Source organism: Rutilus rutilus (genome assembly GCF_951802725.1).
Source record: "Rutilus rutilus genome assembly, chromosome: 13".
NCBI classification, from domain to species: Eukaryota; Metazoa; Chordata; class Actinopteri; order Cypriniformes; family Leuciscidae; genus Rutilus; species Rutilus rutilus.
The window spans coordinates 25,140,081-25,166,889 of NC_140218.1; the positions used below are offsets into that span (position 1 = coordinate 25,140,081).

The 26,809-nt window shown below is 37.5% G+C and overlaps 1 protein-coding gene across 2 annotated transcripts in view; it reads right to left on the reverse strand.

The window, feature by feature from the left end:
• Positions 1-3,571: 3,571 nt before the first annotated feature.
• The window catches only part of plagl2 (pleiomorphic adenoma gene-like 2), a 40,059-nt gene continuing 16,821 nt past the window's right edge, over positions 3,572-26,809 (reverse strand). The window contains exons 2-4 of one of the 2 annotated variants that reach the window (XM_084428915.1): positions 7,083-7,159; positions 6,489-6,913; positions 3,572-5,376 (exon numbers count right to left, since the gene is read on the reverse strand). In XM_084428915.1, coding sequence (XP_084285041.1) covers positions 3,927-5,376; positions 6,489-6,796 — 1,758 coding nt within the window. In that variant the 5' untranslated portion in view covers positions 6,797-6,913; positions 7,083-7,159 and the 3' untranslated portion in view covers positions 3,572-3,926. Of the gene's footprint in view, positions 5,377-6,488; positions 6,914-7,025; positions 7,161-26,809 lie in introns of those variants that run through there. The other variant, XM_084428914.1, reaches the window with a different exon arrangement.

Genomic DNA, 26,809 nt, shown 5'->3' on the forward strand with positions numbered 1-26,809 from the left:
CTATCCAGGCAGTTATTATATAAAACTTCATTTAAACCAAAAGTGCTTTTTTGGGGGAGGGGGCAGAGAGATGGAGGACATTTCCCACCAGTCAAACCTGCCAGTTTGTTATTATTAATGTTGATTGAAAACACCTCAGTCATAGATGGAGCTGGAAAAGGTTTTTCGTTGGTTTTGTGGCGATGATGATTTTGTCAGACACTGAGAATTATTCTAAGCATGTTACTCCTAACAAAATCTATTTGAACATTAAATGACTTCCTCAAATGTGTGACAAGACAACATGGGGAAAATGGCCAATGTGGTTAATATTAGTGAAAATCTATCTAAAATACTGTTACTCTTGGAGAAAGGAGAAAAACAACAATTACATAAAGATGACTAAACTCTACACATCAAACTAATGGCACATACAAGATCAAATACAAAATTAAAAACATACAAACATACAAGGCTGAAAAATACTCTTTTTAAAGGTTTAAAAGTGCTAGAATTCAGATCAGCTCACAGAAAACCCGGGGAGGACAAACTCAAAAATTGCCAAAAGACTCATTTTATCCTGTTAAACATATATACTCCTATTTCTTAAAAATACATTTAACAGCTTCGGCTTCAAATTCCAATGTATCTGTACACATTCCTAATGTTCAATTCAATAAGGTTTTAATTCCTTTTAACTTTTTAATTACATTTATAGATTGTAAAATTGTGTCCAAAAGTCCATTAATGCCTATAAATACAGCAGAGCGTAGGGACAACTTCATATTTTTGGCTTTGTTTTATTTTAAGAAATCATTCTTGCAATATAAAAACGTCCTCAAATTACTCGTTTGTGTCAGTTGTGCAATAACAAGTTTCTTCTCCCCGGGTTTTTGGTATGAAAAACAAATAAATGAGGTGATGCGTTGTGCTGTTTTGAGGTCCTGTTTCAACAAACAGAAAATAATATAATGACAAAACGACTAGGCAATATCCCAATCAAATGTCCCATGCTTTGAATGTCAAAGACCAGGCTGGTGACTTCTTTGTGTCTCTTTCAGACCCTTTTCATAAAATGTTCATTCGAATCAAAGCAGCTGAAAAAAACGGAGAAAACGGACAAACAGTTCACGTGTACTACTGTGCATGTTTTCGGCTAAACGATCATTTGCAGTTTAAAATGTTTCCAGAGCAGCATAATATTGTTTTGTCTTAGTTTCGCCTTTTACCTTTCTGCGGTCTTTCCTGCTTGTGAGATATTCACATTCACTACAAACACAGATGTGGACACAGAATAGATTTACCCAAAGGGGATGAGGTGAATAGAGAGAGAGAGAGAGAGAGAGAGAGATACATCTGTTTGTATCAGGCACTGCTTTCACTGCTGGTACGTTGATCATCTGTTTCTTTACACACATGGCCATTGGTAATGAATGATTATTTGGTAAGAACTTGTGCAGTCCACTTGCTGGGAAATGGCAATTTAGAAGAGATTACATGACAAAACCCCTCTGAAGTCCTGTTTTTGTAATATTCAAATGAACCTACAGCAACATTTCAGTGTGATGGTGCAAATTATTACGGAGGTTAAAAACTGTACAACCAAACACACCAATAGACAGCATCAGTCGGGTCTGATCGAATACTGAGAATAAAAAACGCAAACTGAAACCTGGATCACATTATGGGCCTCTAGTACATGCTCTAAAGAATAAAGACTAGTCCATTCTACTGGATTATGCCACTATTAGTCTATTATATGCAGGTAAAATCCCACCTTATTCATCTCCTTTGACTCACATGGAAAAACAAGGAACAGGAAAAGCTATAGGGAAACGCTAATACTTCATCCATTTTGTTCAATATGATGCAAGATACATAATCATGTAAACCTGCAAGACATTTTTTTTTTTTTAAATCCATCAGCAATTTTTAATACAACTATCTAAATGACAAAATATACTGAAAAAGAAGCAATTATAATATATTTTTTCAGATGTGGTACTTCGTACACTGCAAAAAAATATTCTTGTTTTTGTTTTGTCTTTTTTTTCCATTCACATATACCAGGGTTATCATAATGTATGTCTCTCTCTAAAATAAAAACCTGCCTAAAATACTTTAATTTTTAAAATATATATATATGATCGGGAGGTCAGGATCTGGGAGTGAGATACTGTTGCGCCACGGAGACTTAAAATTAGTGCTGGAAGGAGGAAAACCATTTTTAGATTTGAGAGATTTCAGAGTATTGATGGTTGTTTGAACTTTGTGTCTGTATGTGTCTAATGTGTCTCTTTTCAGGAAGCGTGGAGGTTGAATGGGGAAAGGGAGGGGATTTCAGTGGGTCACATTGGCAACCCAAAGAGGTCAAGTGCCTTCTGCTGTAAACAAAGTGCTTCTTTTGAGAAAAAATTGTAAACCTGTAAGAATTTAACGTAAAAATTATTTTGCTTTAGTTCTGTCAGTGGTCACATTGTACCAAGTGAACAAATTGTGCAGTTTTTACCCTCTTTGCCTTTCTATGTTCTCTCACATAAAAACTACTTACTGACCATTCCAACATTTGTATTAACACACATTAAAAAAAGCTGGAAGAACACATTTTTTAGATGATATTTTCATCTAATCACTTACACAGTATTATTTGTTAAAACTGCTTATGAAATTTAGATGTGATGATAATTACTTGATTGAGTCTTGTTGAATCTTAAATTTGCGGAATAATAATAATTATTTTTTTTGGAATAACCAACTTCACTCCTTCATTCCTTCACTAATTCTTCCACTCCTGGCCAAGAAGACAGTTTAAGTTTAAGGGCAAGCAACTATTACCTGACTTTGAGTCAAGTCTCACATTTGGAAAAGAAAACAAAATTTATATTTCACTTCAAACTAGTCTTTCAGAGTCTCAAAGACAGATTAACTTTTCTACATTAATCTTTTCCTTTTTCTACTAATATTATTACTTTATAAAGTATGCAGTACCATGCCTTAAGGCCTACTGATGCTGCTGTCTAACTACGAAATTGTAGGACAGGGGATGGTGGGAGAGGTTCAAAAGGGTATTTAAAAAATCATAGCTAAAATCCAGACAGCCTAAATAAAAGCTCCATGATATTTCATATGCTTGTTTTCCTCCAGGCTCATTAAAAAGCTGTTGTGCGCTTTTGTTAAAGGGTTAGTTCACCCAAAAATGAAAATTCTGTCAGTAATTACTCACCCTCATGTTGTTCCAACCCCGTAAGACCTTCGTTCATCTTCGGAACACAAATTAAGATATTTTTGATGAAATCTGAGAGCTGGCTCACTCCTTCATAGGCTGCTAGGTAATCGATATCTGCCATCCCAGAAAAGAAATAGTACAGTGGCTCAACCTTAAGTTTACCAAACGACGAGAATACTTTTGGTGCGCAAAAAAAACGATTCATTTTCTTCTGTGTGGGCCTCTGAGTGAGTTGACGTAGTGTAACAGCGCAGCGCTTCTGGGTTGTACGTCAGAACGTAGGCTCACTTTGGCCGACGCTGGTCATGTGTGTGATGCTGGCCAATAGTGAGCCTACGTTCTGAGTCGTTATTTTTGTGTTTTTTTGCGCACAATAAGTATTCTCGTCGCTTGAGGACTATTGGGACTGATATAAGGACTTGGACTATTTTAACGATGCTTTTACTAACTTTTCTGGGATGGCAGATATCAATTACCTCACAGTAAGACAGCTCTCAGATTTCATCAAAAATATCTTAATTTGTGTTCCGAAGATGAACGAAAGTCTTATGGGGTTGGAACAACATGAGGGTGTGTAATTACTGACAGAATTTTCATTTTTGGGTGAACTAACCCTTCAAGGCTTCTATGTGTTCAAGTGTTCTATTTCCATACCCCAATGGGGAGCACTAATTCTCCTCTGCCCTGAGCCCCTGTGACTGGCCAGGCAGGTGTGGGGACCTCATTGAAAGGCCTGGTGAAAGCGAGGCAGAGTGGTCGTACTGAGGCTAGAGCTGAACACTGGTGGGAGTGGGTGCAGAGGCCCAAGACCGAGCCCCCCACCGGAGCCTGGTTGCTCCTGAGGTTGAGGTTGCAAAGAGGTAAGAGGCACTGCACCTGTGGCCGAGGCAGAGTGTGGTTCGACAGCATGCGAAGATGCTGACGACGAGGAGGAAGAAGAAGAAACTGTGGAGGTGGTGGAGTAACCCATTACCAGTCCTCCTGAACTCATGGGGGTGCTATAGGGTGGCAGATTTAGTGGAATAAAGCCCAGCAGATGAGAAAAGTCCATGTTAGCAGCACACAAAGACTCAGCAATGACAGCGGGGCTCTTGGACATGAGGGGGTCCCCGCAAAGATCATCCGACAATCCCACCGGAGGTTCCAAACCCTCCTTATTGGGCGAAGCTGAGGATGGCGGAGGAACTGGGAGTCCACTCTGAAGATCCATCAGGAAACTCTCCATCTCCACCTTCAGGGGCTTCTCCAGCAAGTATGAGGTAGATCCGAGCTGGTACTTGGGCGGTGGCTGAGGGTGCTGCTGTTGCTGGTTCTGCAGGGAAGGCTGCTGCTGATGTGAAGATGGGGAGTGGTGGTGATGGTGAGGGTGGTGGTGGTGATGATGATGTGGGTGATGGTGATGCAGTGATGACGGAGGTTCCATGTGGCAGCCCATACCCATGGCAGTGGATAAAGTCCCTGGAACCAATGAGTGATGGTGGCCCACACCTGGATTGGACATGGCCTGGAGATGATGAGGGTTGTACATGCCCATGGGAAAAGGGGTGGCACCGTGGAAAGACTTTGCCATCATCGAGTCCTTGGTAGGTCCCATGCTACACATCATAGGGCTTATTTCTTCTTTCACAGCACAAGGTGGAGAACCAGACCCAAGTAAACCCAACATATCCGGAGGTTCCGTCTTGATCTTCAGCAGCTCCTGTGAGTGACTCTTCTTGACGTGTCGCGTCAGATGGTCCTTCCTCCCAAAACGCTGGGCACAGTACTGGCACAGGAAGTCTTTGCGTCCCGTGTGTACAACCATGTGTCGGCGAACATCCTTTCGTGTGTAAAATCGACGATCACAGTGGTCACAGGGGTGTTTCTTCTCCTTGGCACCACCCGAAGACTTGCCTGAGTGGCTCTTGAGGTGCTCCAAGAGTGCAGGTGTGCTCTCGTAGCTTTGCAAGCACACCTTACAGGTAAGATCACCAGCTGTGGCTGAGTGCATAGCCATGTGGCGCTTGTAGCCCAGCTTTGTGTTATAGTGTTTGCCACACTCCTCGCACTTAAAGGCCTCTTTGTTGGGATCGTGAGTCTGCAGGTGGTTTTTCAGGTGATCTTTGCGGTGAAACATCTTTTCACAAAATGAGCACTGGTGAGTCTTCTGTGGGGAGTGTGTGGCCATATGCCTACAAAAGAAGACAAAAACAGACTTTAGCTAAAGACTGATGAACAAAGGCAAATTGAACATTTCTGTTAAACTAACTCAAATGCTGTATTTAACATGTTCATGAGTTCATGTCAGACTGCAGGGGACACCTCACTGCAGTACACGAGATCCAGGGGGCGGAGTTGGATCCAGATCTAAGGGGTGGAGATTGGTAGGTTTAGGGGTGGGTTTAGGGATCAGGGGGTGGAGATGGGTAGGTTTAGGTATATGTAAGGTGGGAGGAGTTGGATCTAGATCTGGATTTCGTGTTCTGCAGTGAGGACCATCTCTAAACTCTGCAAGAAGTTGGTCCTCCAGTAGCTGGGTTCAACACCCCTGCTCTTAAGTATAAACTACTATACCAAAGGTGTCCAATCCTGCTCTTGGATTGTCCTGCAGAGTTTAGCTGCGGTACATAGGGAAGGAGATTAAAAGCAGTTTTTTTAATGGATGTCAATGGAGGAGAGGCTTTACTACGCTGAATAAACTTGCTTTTGTGGGAAAACAGATTATCATTTAATGAACTGACAGAGGATCGGCTAATCTTGTTTGCCATTAAACATTTGTTTTGGATTGATCCATTTTTAAAGTTTACACAGATTTTTTGTTTTGTTTTATAAGAGAAGTCACAGACAATTTTGCGACGGCACTTTTCATTAATTTCTATGGTTCCGCAAACAGTGATTGACTGTTGCACAAATCTGACAGGAATTCAATGACGTCAACACTGTAATGTGATTGGTTATCAAGGTCGTTGGCCGTTACACTTTCTCCAATGGTAGAGCCACAGACCCACGTATCTATCTCTCAATAATAAGACAAGGCCCTAAGGCCCTAATTTACAAAGTTCTTTTTCATCTCATTTATGTCTGATCTCAACCTTGGAAAATTATATAATCGTCACAGACCAGTGGCTGTTTGAAGGTGTTTAACAGTCGGCGCAAAGTCTTCCAGAAAGTTGATTCTGGCGAGCTATTTCAAACCATTGAAACAAATTGTTTTAGAAAGAATTAGTTCAAAATGACGTCACATCTGTTCGTTCTACAATTACGCTTGAAATATATCGGGCCTTTATATGCAAGTAACACCTACCTAAAGAGCTTATATTTGGAGCTGAAAGCCTTAGGACAATGGGGCTGGGAACAGTGGAAAGGTTTCTCTCCTGCGTGGCAGAACGCGTGAAGCCGGAGCTTATCCTGTGAGCTGAAGAGGGCACCGCACACCAAACACTCGTTCCCACTGCCTCTCCCTTCCCTCTCCCTCTCTCTCTCGCTCTCGGTCTCTCTTTCCGTCCTCCCTGCAGCGGGACCTCCAAACACTTTGGTGGCGCCTCGTCGATCTTCGTCCTCCAGCGTCAGTGTGGCAATGTGGTTCGGGGCATCGGCGGCAGCTGCTGCCATGGCAGCCCTAGGGTGCCGTTGCCATTGAAACTCGGCCGTGGCTGCCCTGCCTTCCAGGCTCTAGTTCGATATTGCGGTGATATTTTCAGGGATGCAAGCTCTTAAATTGTCCGCTACCTGTACAATATGTGACCAAAAACAAATATAAAGAAACAAACACGACAAGTGTTTTCTTTTGTTTTAAGCATGTCAATTTATGATTTTTCTTACATGCAAGGAGACAGCTTACCCTTTTTATGTGCTGAAAACTTGTCTCCCAAAAGAATTGTAAGTCTTTTTCGTTTACCTTCACACCCTCATCCAGTCCCACCTGCCATGACTGGGGACAAGTAGGTGACAATAGTGCTCATCATCATCTTCACCCTAGCATAAAATAAGAAAGAAGATATATGTTGATTAGTGTTTGTTTTTAAATATTTATTAAACTTGGTTAGTTTATTTCTAACATGTTTCATTTTTAATTAAAAGTTGCATGTATTATGAGCTAACAAACAATATAAATCAAATAATAATAATGTTAACATTATCAAGATCGATAAATACTTTATGTTAATTCATAGACTAATGTTAAATGTATACAATCTTGTTTTAAAGTGTTACCTTAAAAGGACCAATTATATTTGAAACACTGGCACTAATATAATTTCTAAACTGAACAATAAAATTGTTTATCAAAATCATTATTTATGGGTTCCTTACATCAACATGAAGGTGAAATGTCAGTCAGTGGGCATACTGTAACTGTTCTAAATTTTTTTACTTGTTTCACTATGCTAGCTAGAGGGCAGTAATGTACAGAACAATTAATAAACTGGGTAGTAACAAAGTTGGCAATTCTTGCCTTGCTATACTGCATTAACAATCGAGGTGTTTGTGTGTCTTTGCATGTTCTGTCATGCATGTGTGTACATGTACTCCAGTGTAAGACTCATGTAATCCTAAAGCACACAAATCTACACTGTAAAAAATGAATCATGAGTCTTGTAATTTTCATTAAAAAAATTGAGGTGATCATTAAAAATATTATGTATATTTCATTAAGAAAATTGTGGTTCAGTGTTTACTAGAAAATATTGAGAACATTTCACTAATAAAACCAAGAGATGCATTTTCCTATTTTTTTTAAGGAAACATACACAATTTTAAGGCTTGAATTGAGGAACTGATAAACCTCATAAAATTAAGGAAAAGGGGCTACCTATTTATTTTAAGAGAATTAGCTCATTTATGCGGTTTTATTTAGAGACGCCATTGTTTGTTCCCAGCATGCTTTGCACATGGCTGGAAATGGAGAGTAAATCTTGAAATTAAGTGTTATTTCATGTGTTTTTGAGTAAAGGGAAACATCTGTTAATGTTTAATGTTCAGGTATGTTTGACATTTGAAAGAGTTTCTATTATGTTAAAGTTTTGATCGTTACCATTGTGCAGAAGAGTAGGGCTTATGGTTAGGTTGTGAATAACTGCATTTTTTAAATAATCTGAAGCATATTGTTACATATATGTAGCAATAACTCTGCTAGTGATAGTGCAGTAGCAAGTTTGATTCTGTGCTGTCCTAGCAGCATACAGTCTTTTTATAAAACAATATATCTCAAAGTTAAATATAAACAGGTCATATCCATTCAATTGAGAATAAAAAATACTTCAAGTAAAAAAGCACATTTCACTAAATTTTTTTAATTCATTATGTCATAGATTAAATAAATTAGGGCATTTTACATGATTTATTCAGGTAGATTCCATGAATGAAATCAAGCTTTAACTACTCAAAAATATTATGTGTAATATTGTTACCATAATTTTTTTAAGTAAATAGCAGTAACATTTTTTACAGTGTACCTCTAGGAATGGCAAATAAATGAAATCACATGATATTACCCCTTGGTAAAAAAAAAAGAAAAAAAAAAAAGATTTTAAAATCATCATCATCTCTACTTTATTTACACTATCTATTGCACTGTACAAAGTATTGTTGGTTTAACTTAAAAAAGTAAGTAACCATGGTTGCCTTATAATTCATTAGAGGGCATAGAGTTCATTGAACTAAAAAGTTTGAGTTAATACAATGAAGGAGATTAGTTTAATCAACAGAAACTCTGAACCACATGAATTATCCAAGTTGATCTGACAAAAGAAAAATGTTGTAATAAATCATGAAAGTTTTTCTTACAGGTGTACAATGAAGTACATTAAGTACTTTTGGCAAGATGACGTTCAGTGGTGTGACATGCTACACTTCAAACTACATAAAAAACATGTTCCATATGACCATTATACCCGAAAGACTATTTGTACTTTAAAAAATAAATGTCACAACATACACCACGACTAATGAACTAATGATTGCAAAAAGATTATTAAAACAGTGTAAGAGCAATGTTGACCAGTAACAAGACCTACGATTGACACTTTCCATTAAAGGTAAGCCTATAGTAAATCAAATTTAACTTGAAATTGTCATGTTAAAACAAAACAAAGTCCATGTACAAATTACAGACAGGCGATAAATTAGATGTATTAGAGCAAATACTAAATGTCAGGATGATCTTGTGATCCATAGCTAGGCTTCTGGCTTTTTAGGGTCTATTCACTTTCTATTCAAAACCAATTATAGTAATGAATTGCAAGGACTGCAACATCTGCGTTAACAACCAAGATCATTCACCATCTTTCTCTTATTACATAAGGGAAATCCCCAAACTCTGCTATGAGTCTCTCTGAACTCAGTTAATAAAACTGAGAATCAAGGCTTCGTTTACACACGACAACTACTAGTATGTTAGTATGCTCAACTGTTAGTATAATAGTATGCATACTATTAGTATGCTCAAAATCATGTGACATCAACAAAATTATTTTTGTAATTTTGTATTCTCTCATCAATGAAATACGATCACATTGATCAATGCAGACACATTGTTTTTATGACAGGTGTGATAATGAAAGTTGTACATAAAGCCAAACTCATACAGCAGGAAACCCACCGCAGAACCACCCCTTCTAATGCTACTGGCATATCAATCATTCATTCATGCACCTCCTTTGAGCGCCTATGTCACACTACTAATATTTTACAAATAGTTACATTACTTTTCTTTAGTATTGAGTATTGAGCATTTGAAATATGGTCCCTTTCCTGATGGATGCATTACTTTTGTATTAAGTATTAATCAGTATTTTGCATGTGTGGAGTATTCTTCACTAATATCTCTCATAAGCATAAACCTCTAGTCAATTACCCTTTTGGTTAGAGTTCAAAATCCACCTGTCTCCTGCTGACCACACATTTATTAATGCAGAGTCACATAAGCATAAAATGTAAACATTTACAAACACAATTTTTACAACAGACTTCATAACCAAACAATCAACCACTGACTATTTCTTTGTTATATACTTTTAATAGCCAATTCATATTTTATACCATTCAAAAGTGTAGGGTCGGTATCACTTTTTTTTTTTTTAAAGAAATAAATACTTTTATTCAGAATGATGTTACAAAAAGTTTTCAACATTGATAAGAAATGTTTCTTGAGCAGCAAATCAGATAATGCTGAAAATTCAGCTTTGCATCACAAGAATACAATACGTTTTAAAATACTAAACCAGAAAACTGTTTTGAATATCCCCCTACAATATTATAGTTTTGAATTTATTTTTGTTTAAATAATCAAAAACATAAAAAAAAAAAAAATCCACCTACCCCAAACTTTGTAACGGTATATGAATGCATGAATGCATGACTGCCCCTTAAAGTCAACAAGAAAGTAATACACTCTCCTTATTATGATTGGTCCATCGATGTAAGTTATTCCAAAGACAAAAAAAGTCTTCTGTTCATTCTGGCATGTATCAAATCCCAGCTGATAAAATCAAGTCTTTTTTCCCCTCACTGACTATCTTGTTTTATTTTGAAACATCACTATAGAAGTAAAGAGCTGCAGATGACAATTGACGTTGACTTTAAAGGAGTACGTTTCTCCATATGTATGTGTATAAGAGTAAGTGACAGCTGTGTGGCGCTGCAGCAGTCGTCACACAGCGAGGGGGGTGACACCGCTCCATTCACTTGCTCCAGGGAGCCCTGCGCCATTGTGATGCTTCAGCTTCTCCACCGCAAACATTCCACATGCATCCCATCCGTCACACAGCACATCTACACACAAACATACAGGCATTCTGATACCACATCCAATCCATTCCCAACAACAGGATTCAAACCTTACCCATTAAAGTGACCAATATTTTTACTTGCTCCTAAATGTAATTTTGCAACAATTTCATATCAGTGTATCCAGATACTTTAAACAGCCTTTGAGTATTTTATTGAGGTTTGACACATGGGTCAGTGGGGGTGGGCAGGTTTATATATGACCATCCTTCTGTAGGCCACACAAACGCACGCTCACTGAATGCTGCCACAGAGGGGGGAAACTGGCCATCCATATTGGCTGCGTGAGTGTGTCTGAGGTTTTGTTTTGAGATTAAAGGGTTTTCGCATTCCTCTGGCCCGGGGGTCAGAGGTCACCGTGTACGCCATGCTGCCTCCTGTGTGCAGGTTTAACCCGTTCTGCTCAAAGGCAGAGAGTGAGAGAACAGCTAATTCAAGGTCACAGGCAGAGTGCCAGATTCTGATCAATTACAGTGAAATCTGCACCGATTTACACAGAATTGACTAGATTAAGGGTACATCCATCACCCTGTCATGTTTGTTTATTAAATATTTTATTATACTGTTTTCAACTATCAATGTAGCACTTCATTTAAAGGTGCAGTAAGCGATTTCTGAGAAACGCTGTTGAAAGTGGATCGGACCGAGCAGCACAACACTCATGATGGGGGAGGAGAGAGAGAGCAAATGGGAGATTTTAAGAAAGACCGAAGAAAGAGAGATGGCTGAGAGACATTACAAAAGAGAAAAGGTCAGAGGAAAAGGCGGCAAGAGCTTCAGGACCTGCGTTAATATTAGGAAAGCTTAGTGAAAATCAAGCTTTTAATGTTGTTTATATGTCTATGTGGTGTTTTTAATATGCTTTAAGACAAACCATGTGCAAATTCATAAGTCAACACCATTGCTGAGTATTTTCTCCTTAAAACTGCAGTGAACTAAAGACAGTCTCAAAAACGCGGTTTGAAATCGCTGGTGTTTCTGACGTCACAAACTACCTTGTAACCAATCAGGTCAACGTGTGATAGTCAACGAGTGGATCTCTGAGCTGGTGTGAGTGAGTGGAGGCGGGGCTAATTTGCATATTCATAGGAACGCGTATACTTAATGAGGCAATGGTGTAGAGTTACATTCAAGCTATTTTAAGGCATGAAGAATTTTTTTTCAAGAAAAAAAATGTTTAAATATGTCATTTTGGTGATCAAATATGAGTTTTAAGGGATAATTTATTGACTACAGGGGGACTTTAACTAATTTTACCATGTTTAACTTGATTTAACAGAATTTCACAGATTTCTTCCCAAAAAATAAGCAGTACTAGTAGAGTAGTATAGCTTTTCAATGCCATGTCACCATCTGAGGCTATCTTAATGGCAAAAAAGTTACAAAAATACAAGAGTTGACTATAATAAAAACAAAAAAACAGCAAGAGCTTTTATATTAACATTTGATAAAAGTTCTAAAACCTTTTCTGGTGAAATCTCACTAAACAAGTCCTTAAGTGAGCCGTCTACTTGAAAAGTGGAGCCGTCCAATAAAATATGTTTAATGGAAAGATGGGTCTTGCAGAACATACAGAGAGTTGGTCAATCTGGTATGAACTATATCTAGTGAACACCACTTGATCAAATCTTGCTTTAAAGGAGATTAAAAGTCTGTTAGGGATTTTTTTTATGGAAATTATGCAATTTGTTGTTTGTGTATATATATCCCATTCTTCTTGCCACTGATTGACAGTAGGTCTAAGTTGACAGTAGGAATTTGACATTCTTCTCTTTCCAGATTAATAGCCTTCTATGCAGCTCATTCATTTCCTGATAACCCAAGATGACCCAGAACCCAGCAAAAGATAATACTAAAGAAATGATTATTTAAGTGGTCCGCTTTAGTTAACATGCAGTCCACCAAAAGACGATCAGTTTTTAAAGCTTCCATTGCTTGAAGACATGATTTGGAGTCTGTGAAAATTATAAAATTATTTTGTTGTGAGTTTCCAGTGTATTCCAAAGCTAAATGTAAAGCTGAAAATTGAGCATTGTTTTGGAATGTGAATTCCATAATGCTGTTGTCCAGCTGCAGAATTTTTATTTTATTTTTTTAATTTTATAAGAAGTAATTTCCATTTTACAGATATTCTATAGTCTAAATATTGTTGTCTATATACATTTGTGTGAGTTAATCCTCCTTCTGACAAGTCAAATCCATGTTGATAATAGGTTTCTTTCTAAAACTTATATATATATATATATATATATATAATTATGAGTTATAATGTGATAAAGTACAGTGTACAGAGTACTGTGATAAAGTTGGTATTTCAAAAACCTAAACTTTAGAGCAAAATATTACTTGATCTATTTTAAGTATCAATATTATAATGAATAGAATCTGGCCACATGCAACAGTATTTTCTCACTGCTATATTCACATCACTGAGATGTTTAGACGAAGAATTATTTGTTCTATAACGGTTTTATCTTTATTTTGTTTACCCAAGAGATATTAAGTCTACTGTAAGTATGACAGCCGGTGCAATATTACAAATATTTTATTTCGATTCACAGATAGACTTCAGCATATACTCTTTATTACTGGAAGACAGTGCATAAATAAAACCATAAATATCAAATTTCCATGGAAAATGTTTAAAATATTTACATAGAGAATGAACTGAATAGCCTTTTCTTGATCGTTTATGAAGCTACTCACAAAGATGATTTCATCTGAAATTAGGACTGCCTACTCCTGTCATGGAGTAACTTTTAAAAATGCACATGTTAGCAAAAAAAATCTACCCAATCAGAGAATCCATCAAAAGGTCAGTGAGTGCACTTCTGGTGAACTTCCACCAGGTGGGAGGGACTAACAAACAAGAAAGATGATTTGATTTGATCTGCAAACATGAGCAAACTTCACCTGTCCTGACCTCGAAATCGAAGTGCAAAACCTATTTATTCACTTGCATCACAAAATATTTTATTTGACATGGAAACCATGTCATTTTCACTTGTGAATCAAATATACTCACTTTAAGTCTATATTCACGCTTTACTACTCAAACTCCTTTGGTAAATTAGAAAATAATAGGTAAATAAGACATTAAACCCATAAAAACACTGATTAAAGTGAAAGTGAGACTTTTTTTATTTATTAAACAGCAGATGCACAGACAGGGCTGTGTGAACCCAAGGCCGTGTCTCACGCCTCTGAGGGTTTTATTAACGCAGAGGCACACGACTCTCAACGTGTTCCGGAAAAAAAGAAGTTCAGTTACCAAAAATAGCTCTTGAGTTCACCATACTGAGCTAAAGTGACAACAGCCGCGCTCGAGAGAGAGAGACGAGTGAGATTACGAGAGTGTGGTAGTTAAGCAAAGCAACAGATGGCACAGAGAGCGAGTGAGAGAAAAGCATTTCAGAGAGGAAGGAAAGAGGAAGAAGAGAAAGAGAGAGAGGGGGGCTAAGGGACGGGAGGGAGGAGCTCTAGGTCAGTGATAGTCACACAGACTCCAGAGGGGAGGATGGCTAGTCATGCTTTACTGACCACATTGACAAGGGATGACAGGCAGAGGAAGGGGGAGCAACTGCAACAGGAGATGCCAGATATGAGACCTGCGGGGGACAGAAAGTGCGTGTGTGTGTGTGTGTGTGTCTGTGTGTGTGTTATCTTCACGTTCAGGGGCTTAAACACAAACAAAGACAACTTTTAACCTGAGAGCCGGTTGAAAAAACCCACAATGTGCACTTTGTCCTAGTCATTACGGAATTGTAGTTACAAATCAACACCAGCCTATTTTTCAAGTGCACTTTTTTAACACTTGTAGCTGTTCGACATTCTGGTCACGATCCTTTTACCCCCCACCCGCACGCACAGGTCCTGTGGCGTTCTCTGTGACGGACAGGTTTCACTTCCTCTAACAGTGTCCGTTTGGACTGTACAGAGATCTTAGTGGGGTCGTGAAGAGCGGAAAGCTGCTTCTCTTCCACCCTACTGACACAGAGGTAAAGCCCTGCCAAACCCTCAACAGTTACACTGCACTGGCCCTGGCTACCAGCACGGGATGTGGCCGCAATCTGCACCGTCTCCGCCCCCCTCCACATTAAACACATCCACCAGCCTGGGCACAAACACAGGGAAACGCAGCTAAACTTAGCCCCGCTGCGGTTGACCGTTACAGCAGGCCAGCTCAGCTCATCTGCCTTGTGTTTGTCTCATTATAACTGATTTGATTGATGCATTTCATTCTTCACTGATCGCAAAGGGAAGTGGTAAAGTGTAGCCTACTGTGAAATTCTTGTGAATGACCAGCAAAAAAATTAATAAAAATAAAAGTGGTCCATACAACACGTGCTCCAAGTCTTTGCAGTTTTACGATAGTTTCAGGAGAGGAAATGTAAGTCCTTAAAATCACTGATAAACAAAGCTCTCGATATGCATTTACAATATGCATATTTGAACAATGTTTTGCTAACTTTTCTGGGCCGGCAGAATGAAATTGCCTAGAAGCCTATGAAGGAGTGAGCCAGCTCTCATATTTCAACAAAAATATCTTAATTTGTGTTCTGAAGATGAACGAAAGTCTTACGGGGTTAGAACAAAATAAGGGTGAGTAATTACGGACAGAATTTTCATTTTTGGGTGAACTAACCCTTTAAAGTTGTCTTTAATGCATGGAGAACGCTATTCATTAGCATTTTCATTAACTTCAATGGCAGTTTCTTTATTATATTATATTATATTATATTATATTATATTATATTATATTATATTATATTATATTATATTATATTATATTATATTATATGATTTATAAACTACCATTCATAAGAAAGAAGTTTCTAAAGCTCACCAAGGTTACAATTATGTGATCAAAAATACAATAAAAACAGTAATATTGTGAATTACAATTTAAAATAATTGTTCTCCATCTTAATATATTTTAAAATGTAATTTATTCCTGTGATCAAAGCTGAATTTTCAGCATCATTACTCCAGTCTTCAGTGTCACATGATCCTTCAGAAATCATTCTAATATGCTGATTTGCTGCTCAAGACACATTTTTTTGATTATTATCAATGTTGAAAACGATGTGCTGCTTAATATTTCTGTGGAAACCGTAATACATTTTTGTATTATTGTTCATGTTTTTACCGTTACTTTTGATCAATTTAATGCATTTGACTTTCTCAAAAAAATTTTTGAATGGTAGTTTATGCTGCTTGCAACTAAAAAAAAGCTCAAAAAATAACAATAGTTTCATTTGCACATGACTAACTAGCAAACACCAAAGATGCCACAACAGCTCCATCTATGAAGCCAGCAAAAACACATGGCAAAGATATCTCGCTTTCGCTCACTTTTTCTCCCTTCGTGTGCTGTTCCTGTGGTTAAAGTGGGCACATATGCAGCTTTAAGAATAATAAACAGATAAAGCTCTGTTGAGGTAGGCATGCCTATAAACAATTCATCACACCATCCAAGAACGATCCATTGAACGTCTTCTGACTTAACAGATATAACAACGTTTATAAAGTATACTATGTATGGCACAACTGCAAATGAGCTGAAATATTTAAAGGGACAGTTCACCCAAAAATGAAAATTCTATCTGTATGACTTTATTTCTTTAGTGAAACACAAAATAAGATATTTTGAAGAATATGGGTAACCAAACAGTTGACGGGCCCCATTGACTTCCATAGTATGGAACAACAACAACAAAAAAATACTATGGAAGTCAATGGGGCCCGTCAACTGTTTGGTTACCCATATTCTTCAAAATATCTTATTTTGTGTTCAGCAAAAGAAAGAAACTCATACAGGTTTGGAACAACTCGAAAATTCAAGGGTGAGCAAATGATGACAGAAGTTTAATTTATGGGTGAACTATCCCTTTAATATGGCCTTGAGTGCCTTATTGCTTTCAAAATATCAACAAAAAAAATAGAATCTTCTGCTAGAACAAAGGTCCTACACTAGTGGGTCATGACCCAAAAATGGGTTAAACAAGGTTGATAACTGGCCTCATGGCTGCTGAGCAGCGATATACACAGTAGGTATAAGCAGGGTTTAGATTCATATAGCTTGTGTACTTTAGCATGACTGGAACTATCCATTTTGTAACTCAGAACAAACAACACATTCAAAAATGTCCATGTCAATCTGCAGAGTCAGCTAGAAACGCTTCTGTTCCACTGATTTTATAACCCTTGACCCCTCAGTGCACAAACACCACAGAGCAAACTGCGCTATATCTGCATCTCCTTTCTTTCATTCATTCATCCTTTCTTCACGATGAAAAAAAGCTCTCAATATACTTGTTGCACGAAGACATCTGGCCAACACACGGACCCCACTTAACGACACTCGAGAAAAGGAGGGAAACCAAAATTAACAGGCTTGACAAACAAAGGCCAATTAAAGCGGGTTCCCTCCCTGATCTAATTTGCGGCTGAGCAATGACAGAGCAAACATGCCGATGTTTCTTTTAAGGGGTGTTTTGCTTTAAGTCTGATTCTGGCTATCAGAAGCTGCATGCGCTGTATAACAGGAAAAGGCATGTGTGTAGTTAAATGCATCAGTGCCAGATGCCTTTCTGATTTCCTCAGGGATTCCCCTTGTGAATGCTGAAAACACAACTTCAAGCTGGGATGAGACACTGAGGATTTGTGGGTTCCAAATGTAAAAGCAGGTTGTAGATGTGATCTTAGGACAGAGAGGCAGAGCATGGTGAAGATCAGTGCTGGGTCAACTTACAAATTGTAGTCAGTAGACAGATTGCAAATTACATGATGAATAGTATAAAATCTATTACACACATTACACATTTTAGGTAATGTATTTGGACTACTTTCTGTTATCATACTGAATAAGACAATCTTGTACTATATTGATATAAAAATACAAAGAGAAAGAACCCAGACAGCAACATAGTGTCGGCCCAGATACGGCCGACATCTGGTACGTGTGGATTGCTGTCTGGGTAAAATATAGGCTATTCCATTTTTGTTATCTAAAACATGAAGGGCATTAAACATTACACTACGTCAGGGTTTTATTTATTTGCCCGCATGTCATGTGACCATTTATACAGATACCCGAGTTGATATAAATCAGAGATTGCGGGTCACATTCAGCAGACAGACACGACACTGTTTTTTATATATTCATTTAAACACATGACAACCAAAACTGCAGTGGCTGCATGCACCCAAGTTCTGTTAATTCACAAGCCGAGTGAGAGTCATATTTGCAAAAACTTTCAAAAACACTGAGCAATGCGATTATTGTATTGAGTGATAGGAAGTGGGTTTAATCAGCGATATTTGCTATCCGGCGTTCACCTCCTCAACCTGCTTCCCTTGGTGTTTTTACACATACTTAAAACTTATTACATTGTTCAGTTTTCTCCCTGAAAGATGATGGCAATTCTCGATGCAGCATGAATGGCCTACAATGGCGACATTGTATCTGATTACAATCCTCCTAATATAGCTTCACAATCTCTATAGTAATTTTACTGTTGTTCTGTAAAATAATAATCAGAATAATATTAATTTTTGTTAATAATAATTCTGTTAATAATTTTACTATAACATGTATTATAATATATGATTATTACTAAATACTCATTTATTTTTTATTTTTACAGTAAAATAGTATGTATTAGTAATAGTATGTTCATAGTATGTAATCAATACAAATTGAACTGCATGAAGTAGGCTACTTGTAATCCAGATAATAATCAGTTACCCAGAACTGGTGGAGAGAAGTGGTTAAAGATATTTCGGATTCTATATGTAGCTCTTGTATATGGGGTTTACATTGTGGGTTCATGTTGATGTGACTGTGAATGGTGTGTGTGTTTGTGTGTGATAGAGAGAGAGAGAGTTGAGTCAGGGGAAACCCCTTCTGGCAGGGAGTCCTGCTGGTGACACAGAGCTCCAGAACATCAGGCATCCTGCCAGACGGCAACATGCCAACTCTCTTTCTCTCTCGCTCTCTCCCTCTCTCTCCCCATTCCCTACCGCATCCCTCAAACATTTCTCTCTGTTAGAGCGTTTTAATGTCTCTGTTTTATTTCTCAATCACTCTTTTGTTCTTTCACTCTATTATTCATACTGTATAATGTTCTTACTCATGTGCTTTATGAAACTGCTCAAAACACTTACAGATGCAGCTGAGACCTGCTGTCTTGTTGCATTTTTATTGAAACTACATTTTTGTCCTTATGAATTTTTTTTCTTTGCATTTTTGAGACAAATGCTTGAGATGAGCTGGTCTCCATTTCTTAGAAAAATTGCACCAGTAACAAAAACATGAGAAAAGACATATATATATATATATATATATATATATATATATATATCTTTAGTAATGTATCTTAATGTAAAGAAAAAAAAGTTAAACAATTTTTTCTTTTATACTACTGTTTAAAAGTTTGAGGTCTGTATGTTTTTTTATTTTTTATAAATCTATAATTTTATTTAGCAAAGACACATTAAATTGATCAAACTAGATTTCTATTCCAAATAATTGCTGTTATTTTGAGCTTTCTATTAATCAAGGAATCCTGAAAAAGTGGATGACGTTTTCCACAAAAGCGGCACAAAAATGTTTTTAAAAACAATAATAAGAAATTATTTGTTTATTTTAATTATATTTCATATACACAGTTCTTCCTTGAAGTGGTGTCACTTCAATAACACCCAATCTCCATGAATTTGTGCACGTGTATATATACTATAAGTATATATAAATACACATGTGTTTGTTTACTGGTTTCTTTCTTTCGTTCGTTATTTGTTTGTTTCTATTTATTTTTACACTACCATTCAAAAGTTTGGGGTCAGTACGATTTTTTAAATAAAATTTTAATTCAGATTTCTATTTCAAATAATTGCTGTTCTTTTTAATGTTCTAAATCAAAATTAAAATAATAATAATAAATGTTTCTTGAGCATGATTTGAGTCAGGATCATGTGACACTGAAAACTGGAGTAATGATGCTGAAAATTCAGCTTTACCATCACAGGAATAAATTACAATAGAATTAAAATGGCTATTTTTGTAATAATACTTCACATTATCACAGTTTTTTTCTGTATTTTTAATCAGATAAATGCAGCCTTGGTGAGCATAAGAGACTTTAAAAACTTCAAAAACATCTTACCAACCCCAAACTTTGGAACTGTAATGTATATTCAAAGATACACACACACAATATTTCTTACACTTTGTCTTTATATTGAAAGACAGTTATACTTTAGTTTAAGTCTAAAAACAACTGACAAGAACCGTGGCACTACAAGTATTTAAAATAACCTGATGTCTTAACTGTTGCACTGCTTAAACCTTTAATCATAAACTTGTGCAAACTTTTAATCACCTCTAAAATGTCCTTTTTACTTTTATGAGTTAAAGCTGACTATAAAACATAATTACTCACTCGCAGAAACATCTGAACTTCCATTTAGAAGTCTTTAATCAAATGGTGTTTCAAACAAGTGTAGATTTTATTTTAATGACAAGAATCTGCACTCTATCTTTTCTCCTTTCATTCTCTTTTTCTCTTTCAGACACGGTCAGCAACAAACAATCTCTAAGCTAAGCTTCGTCAGCGCCGCTTAAAACAACAGGCATTGTCGCGACGGCCCTTTTGTTTACAGATATCTGCGACACTTTACAATAGAGCTCACTCTCTCTCAGCCTTTCCGTCAATCAACTCTAAAGTTAGCTCATTTTTCGTTTGCTGCAGGAGAGATCCCACCTCTCCCTCTTTTCCCGTCTACATGTAGAAGGATGTGCAAGGAGAGACGAGGAGGAGGGGAGAGCGAAACTTGTAAAAATAACATTCCTGCATAAACAGGCTCTGAAAATGGTCGCCAAGCAGAACGCATTCCTCGCATTTCTTTTGAAACGTGATCAGATTCTGCATCTCACCTTCAGAGAAATGACATCCGCTGCAGGGTGGCAGACGTGTGTTTGTGAAATAGACAAAGATATCTGCTCATTTATAACCCGTTTGTATTGCGCTTAAACAGTCAAGTAAAATTACACACAAAATAAAGTCAAAATGCCGGTAAACACAGTCAGTTGTGTTTTATGGTAAGTGAATGTAAACAGTTGAGAAAGAAAACGCATGACATGATGTGTAACAGTATAATGGATCCGTGAATCAGGTCTTAAAGTGACAGCAGGTATATTAGGCCAAATTATTAGATAATATTATTAAAATATATATTAAAATAACTATATGGCAGTTTTCCCCCATGGTATTAATGTCAAATTTGTGGCCAGTGAAAATGGTGAGTGGCTAGTAGCTTTGGTAAACCACTAGCTACAGTGGCTGGTGAGCATTAACAAATCTATGTCAAAATCAATGTCAATCCCCGATTATAATTATTATTAAAATATAAAATATGTATTATAATTTATATAATTAGTTCAGTCGATAACTACATTTAATTAAGTCGACATGAAATGGAAGCTGCGAACTTGTGATAGTCTTTCTTCCATGACATACAGGTGAAACGGTTTCTTGAACGAGATAAAAACGAGGGGCGGAGCTTGATTTTGTCTATCTGGAATTGATTGGATGGTTAGATGGTTGTGGTTTGCTATTGGTGGATCTTAAATGAGTGACAGGCTGTCCTGTCTCGCCCCAGTACAGATATCATCCTCAGAGAAGTTATGTTGCAAGAGGGGAGGAGGGGAGGAGGGGAGGGGAGGAGGAGAGGGGGGGGAGGGGAGGAGAGAGGGGGGGGGGGTTATTTTGATTAAAAAATATGAGGGCACATGAATTAAAAAAACAAATAATGATGTGTACGGATAAATCACTTATAATAAATACTGCAATATTCCCTAAAAAAAACAAAACAAGAATTGTCAATTTTGACAAGTAATTTGTCATTAAATGTGATTAGTCATGAACATTGCAAAAAATAAACAAAAATAATACATTAATAAGTAAATAACAGCTTTGTAATATTTTTTTTCCAATGCAAGTAATTAAGCTTTTCTCATTTTTAGCTGTTGTTGAGCATTTTCTTTGGTTCAGAAGCCTCTCCACAGTTCTATAAATGATTCACATGTTGATTCAGGAATCACTCTGACTGATTCAGTGAAGGATTCATCACACTGATTCCAATCAGTGAGTCTTATTGAATGATTCATTAAAAGAACCATCTCAAAGGAGTTATTTGTTAACGGATCAGACTCCACTGCTCACGCTGTATGTTCGTTTTTGGGTAAAGTTAACTTAGTAAAAATAAAAAGACATGCCCAGTGTCCCATTAGATTCGATACAGACAGACTGCAAACTCACATTCACAACAGCACGGCAATAGAAATGAAATAGAAATAGAAATCTCACCATAGTGAAACCTCATTCAGTGAAACCATATTTCTCTGCTTGTCTCCAATTTTTTTTTGTCTACGATTTCTTTAAAAAAAACATCAACAGCAGACACCAGTCGCGTTCTGTGCACGTAAAGAACCAAGCTCTGTCTGTACCCGAAGCATCAGTGTAGACATTCTCTGACTTATCAGAGAAGAACAAGCATGAATTGTGATGCAGTGAGGCCGGGGCCCTTCCATAAGGAATCTCTCACAGCTTCTCTGATGACAGATAGAGATCAGCTATGCATTACAGCTCCCCTCCTCGCTCACACACACATAAAGACGTGTGTATTGATGTAGGCAACAAAGCTCTGGTGCACGAGTTCGCCGTACTGATGTGCAATGAAAATCCCGCATGAGGATAAAGAGAAAGAAAAAAGGGCCGTAGAGAGAAAGAGAGCGATGTGTGTGTGTGTCGGGGGGGGGGACTCCCCGTAGGCCGTGAGGTGAAAGACACAGAGGCAGAGCAGTTATTCATTAAGACGCTGCTCTCTCTTCCTCTATTCTCTCCTTCCCCGGAGCTAAAAACACTTGTTCTCACTTCAATGGCTGTCTAACCCGGGGTGGTCTTCCAGCCCACTACCTACACCCACCAATCAACACCACAAATGCTGCGCTGCGGGACTGTGTGCGTATGTATGTGCGTGTGCAGATCAATTTGTTTTCATGCACAGACATTAAAAAAGAAGAAACTTTTGATACCTAAAATATAATAAAAAAGTAGAAAATAATATTATAATTAGTATTATCATTAAATAATATATTAAAAAAACTATAAAATATTAAATTCAATATATTTGTTTATATTTTAACAATAATAATAACAAAATAATAATAAATGAGTTGATAATTGCATCTAACTTATCAACTTATTAATGTTTTTGGAGCTGTAAACTCCTAAAAATTATATCATGGTTTCCACAAAAATTATTAAGCTGCACAACTGTTTTCAACATGAATAATAATAATAAATGTTTCTCCAAATCAGCATATTAGAATATGAAAATTAGGCTTTATCATCACATGGATAAATTACATTTTAAAATATATTAAAATACAAAACAGTTATATTAAATTGCAATAATATTTACAATATTACAGTTTTTACTGTATCTTGATCAAATAAACACAGCCTTGGTGAGCATAAGAGACTTCTTTCAAAAAAAACATTTAAAAAAATCTTAAAATACATACACAGCAACACCCTGACAACCACATATGGGCAAACTAACTATACTGAGTACTACACAGCAACACCCTGACAACCACTGAGAACATCCTAGCATCACGATGACAAGTGTTGCAAAACTCAACTTTAAAACTTGATGCTGAAGACTTGACATTCAGTAAATCTTTATGTGAATTCATTTAACAGCCTGTCACTTTTTTTTTCCCCATTAACAGCTCTTTCTGTGACAGAATATCTGCATCTTATGTGTTCAGTTTGTCTTCTGTTCATCTGAACCAATGTCCATGTTTAACTCAAGAGAGGGTGCTTGTTGTGCACAGTACTGAAGCTGGCACCTGACTCATCCACAAACCCTGAGAGTGAGATGGAAAAAAGGAACACAAAATGCCAGAGCGTAAAGAACACTGTGTTTTAGTTTTTCGTTCTTCGGAAAAAAACTGAGATGAGAACAAAATCTAATAGTTAAACGCTTGTTTCCCAATGATGGACTGATAGGACAGCTTTATCTCAATTTATGCCACCAATGCACCTGTATTCAACTTGCAAAAGTGTCAAAGCCATCTCTTGAGGGTCAAGCTTACTTCTCACTACAATCTAGAAATAAAACGTGCAGGTGGTCAGCATGTGGCACAACTTAGACATTTAGGGTAGGTTTACACAACAACAATGTAAAAAAAAAAGAAAAAAAAAAAGTTTTTTCACGTACAGCCGACAACATTGTCAAAACAACAAAAGTAGGACTGCACGATTAATCGCAATTAAAATGAAATTGCACTTAAACCAATTTGGTTTATTGCGATTATGACATCGCAAAGGCTGCGATTATTTTTTGTGCGCAGCTAGGGCTGGGCGATATATCGCATGACATTGTTATGCGCATCTCGTCAGTAAAGCCGGTTCCTTGATTAGTAGTAAATCGCCATCACCTGCTTTCAGATGGAGCGGCATTTACTACACAGAGCCGTAGTTCACTGACAAGCTGAGCCATATCGCATTAATTATCGCAGGCGATACGTCCGTATCCATCTGAAAGCAGGTGATGGCGATTTATGATGTTTTATTAACAAGGTTCGGGAGGAGCACGTTCAGATAATTAACACAAGTGGAGAGCACTCAGCAATCAATGGTAAGAGGTGCATATATACTCAGCAGTCTCACCTCATTCCATTGACAGTTTTTGCAGCATCCCTCCACCACCCCTTCTCCACGCTTCTAGTCCTAAACACTTACATACGGGGGGAGTACTCTGGGTTCGGGCCGAACTCCGAGCTCGGAGCCCTCCCTCCGGACAGCACGCCAAATACGCATTAAACTTTACCCCTTCAAATTATATGTAAGTGTGAACTCGTGAAACTACTAATCAAGGAACCGGCTTTACAGACGAGATGCGCATAACAATGTCATGCGATATATCGCCCAGCCCTATGCGCAGCTTGTCAGTGACTTACGGCTCTGTGATCAGTAGTAAATGCTGCTCCATCTGAAAGTACTGCGAGTTTGAGTCGCTTATAACATGCATTTGAAAAAGCAACATGCGTCAAACATCTTTCCAAACATGAGAAGCATTTATGAACCTCTTGTCCAACAAAAGACAACTTTTTAAAAATCGAAGCGTTTCGATCTTCTCTTTATTCAGCTACAGCGATAGTACGATGCCCATAGGGATTTCCTGGATTGGTGTGTGTTGTCTACTTCTGCAACAGGGCATATTTGGATTTTCTGCGTGAGAGCGCCCTCTGGCTTTCAGATGGAGCAGCATTTACTACCGATCACAGAGCCACACTTCACTGACAAGCTGCGCATAAAATAATCGCAGCCTTTGCCAAATCGCATGCGGTTTCGTTTCAATTAATCATGCCACTGTATTCTGATGCCAGGCCAGTAGTTGGCGATGTCATTTTGTGATATGCACCTATAGACTGAACACTTAAAACGCATGCACATGACATAAAAGTTTGCATTTTCAGGCCCCGAAAAACTACGTTGTCTTGTAGATGAATGGCCAAAACAATGGCGTAAACGGACCCTTAGGCCGTGTGTCAAACCAAACCAAAGCGTTTTTTCCTGAGGCTAGCGTATTTTTTCCAATTGTTTTCAATGGGAGTGCCTCGTTTTTAAAACGCCAGCAGCATAATGAGGCGCTGAGCGTCTATTTCATTACCTGAGAAGTTGAAGATTGTTCAACTTTGGGTAAAATGCGGCACTCATCACTGTGACTTTTCACCCAGCCATCCAATCACAGTGGAGGGGCGGGACAAATACCACACCGACCAACTGTCACATTCTGTTTGTACAACGTCAACAGATGACAAGAAGCATAACGGAACAAAATTATTTAAAACAAGAGCCGGAGCAAATACTTTACATTGTATCGACATTTTTATATAGAAACCAGTATAAAGATTCTAGTAACACTTCCGTGGATATTCCATATCATAGCAACCATAGGTCTCAACTAAAAAAATCCGCTGTGCTGCCAAAACACTCTCAAGCGCCCACAGCTAGGGGGTTTCAGCTGGCTAAAATGACACACGGCCTTAGGCTACATCTACATTAATCCAGATACATGTATCTCTTTTTCACATTGTAGTATGGACTTTGAAAATGTAGGTATTCGAAAAAAAGATGACACGTTTATAGTCATGTGACTCATTTTGTACCAATAGATGTCTATGTTTATACCAGTATGTGCCAGCTATGTGCCATTCACTTTCACCATGTTGCTAAAGATTGTTACATTGTACAGTCTTCATAATACATTCCCACAAAGATAAACATTTAAAATAATAAAATGTAGGCTACTCACAATTGCTGTCCCAGGGCAATTGTGTTTTAGACCATACATGGATTGGCGAAAGAGCACGACCTGGAAGCACCAGTAAGTAATGGGATATTTTGCTAATAAAATGATAGAGGAAAAGGTTCTATCTGTCAGGCACTTTGTTTTTACTCATGTCTTAATTTTAATTACATTTTATTAATTAAACAGCTCATAAACTTTATCACTAGAAAAAGAAAAAAAAGAGAAATAACCCATTAAACATGACTATTATGCAATCATAATGGAACTTCACCTTATATAGAACCTTTTTGGCATAAAGGGTTCTTTAAAATATAGTCAAGAACTCTAAGGTTCTATATAGAACCCCATTGAACCTTTTTTCTAATAGTGCAGGCCTTTATTATGTCCAGTCTCAACTCTCTGTATCATCTCAAGATGATTTTAGCGTTTTCCAACATTTCAGTGTGAACG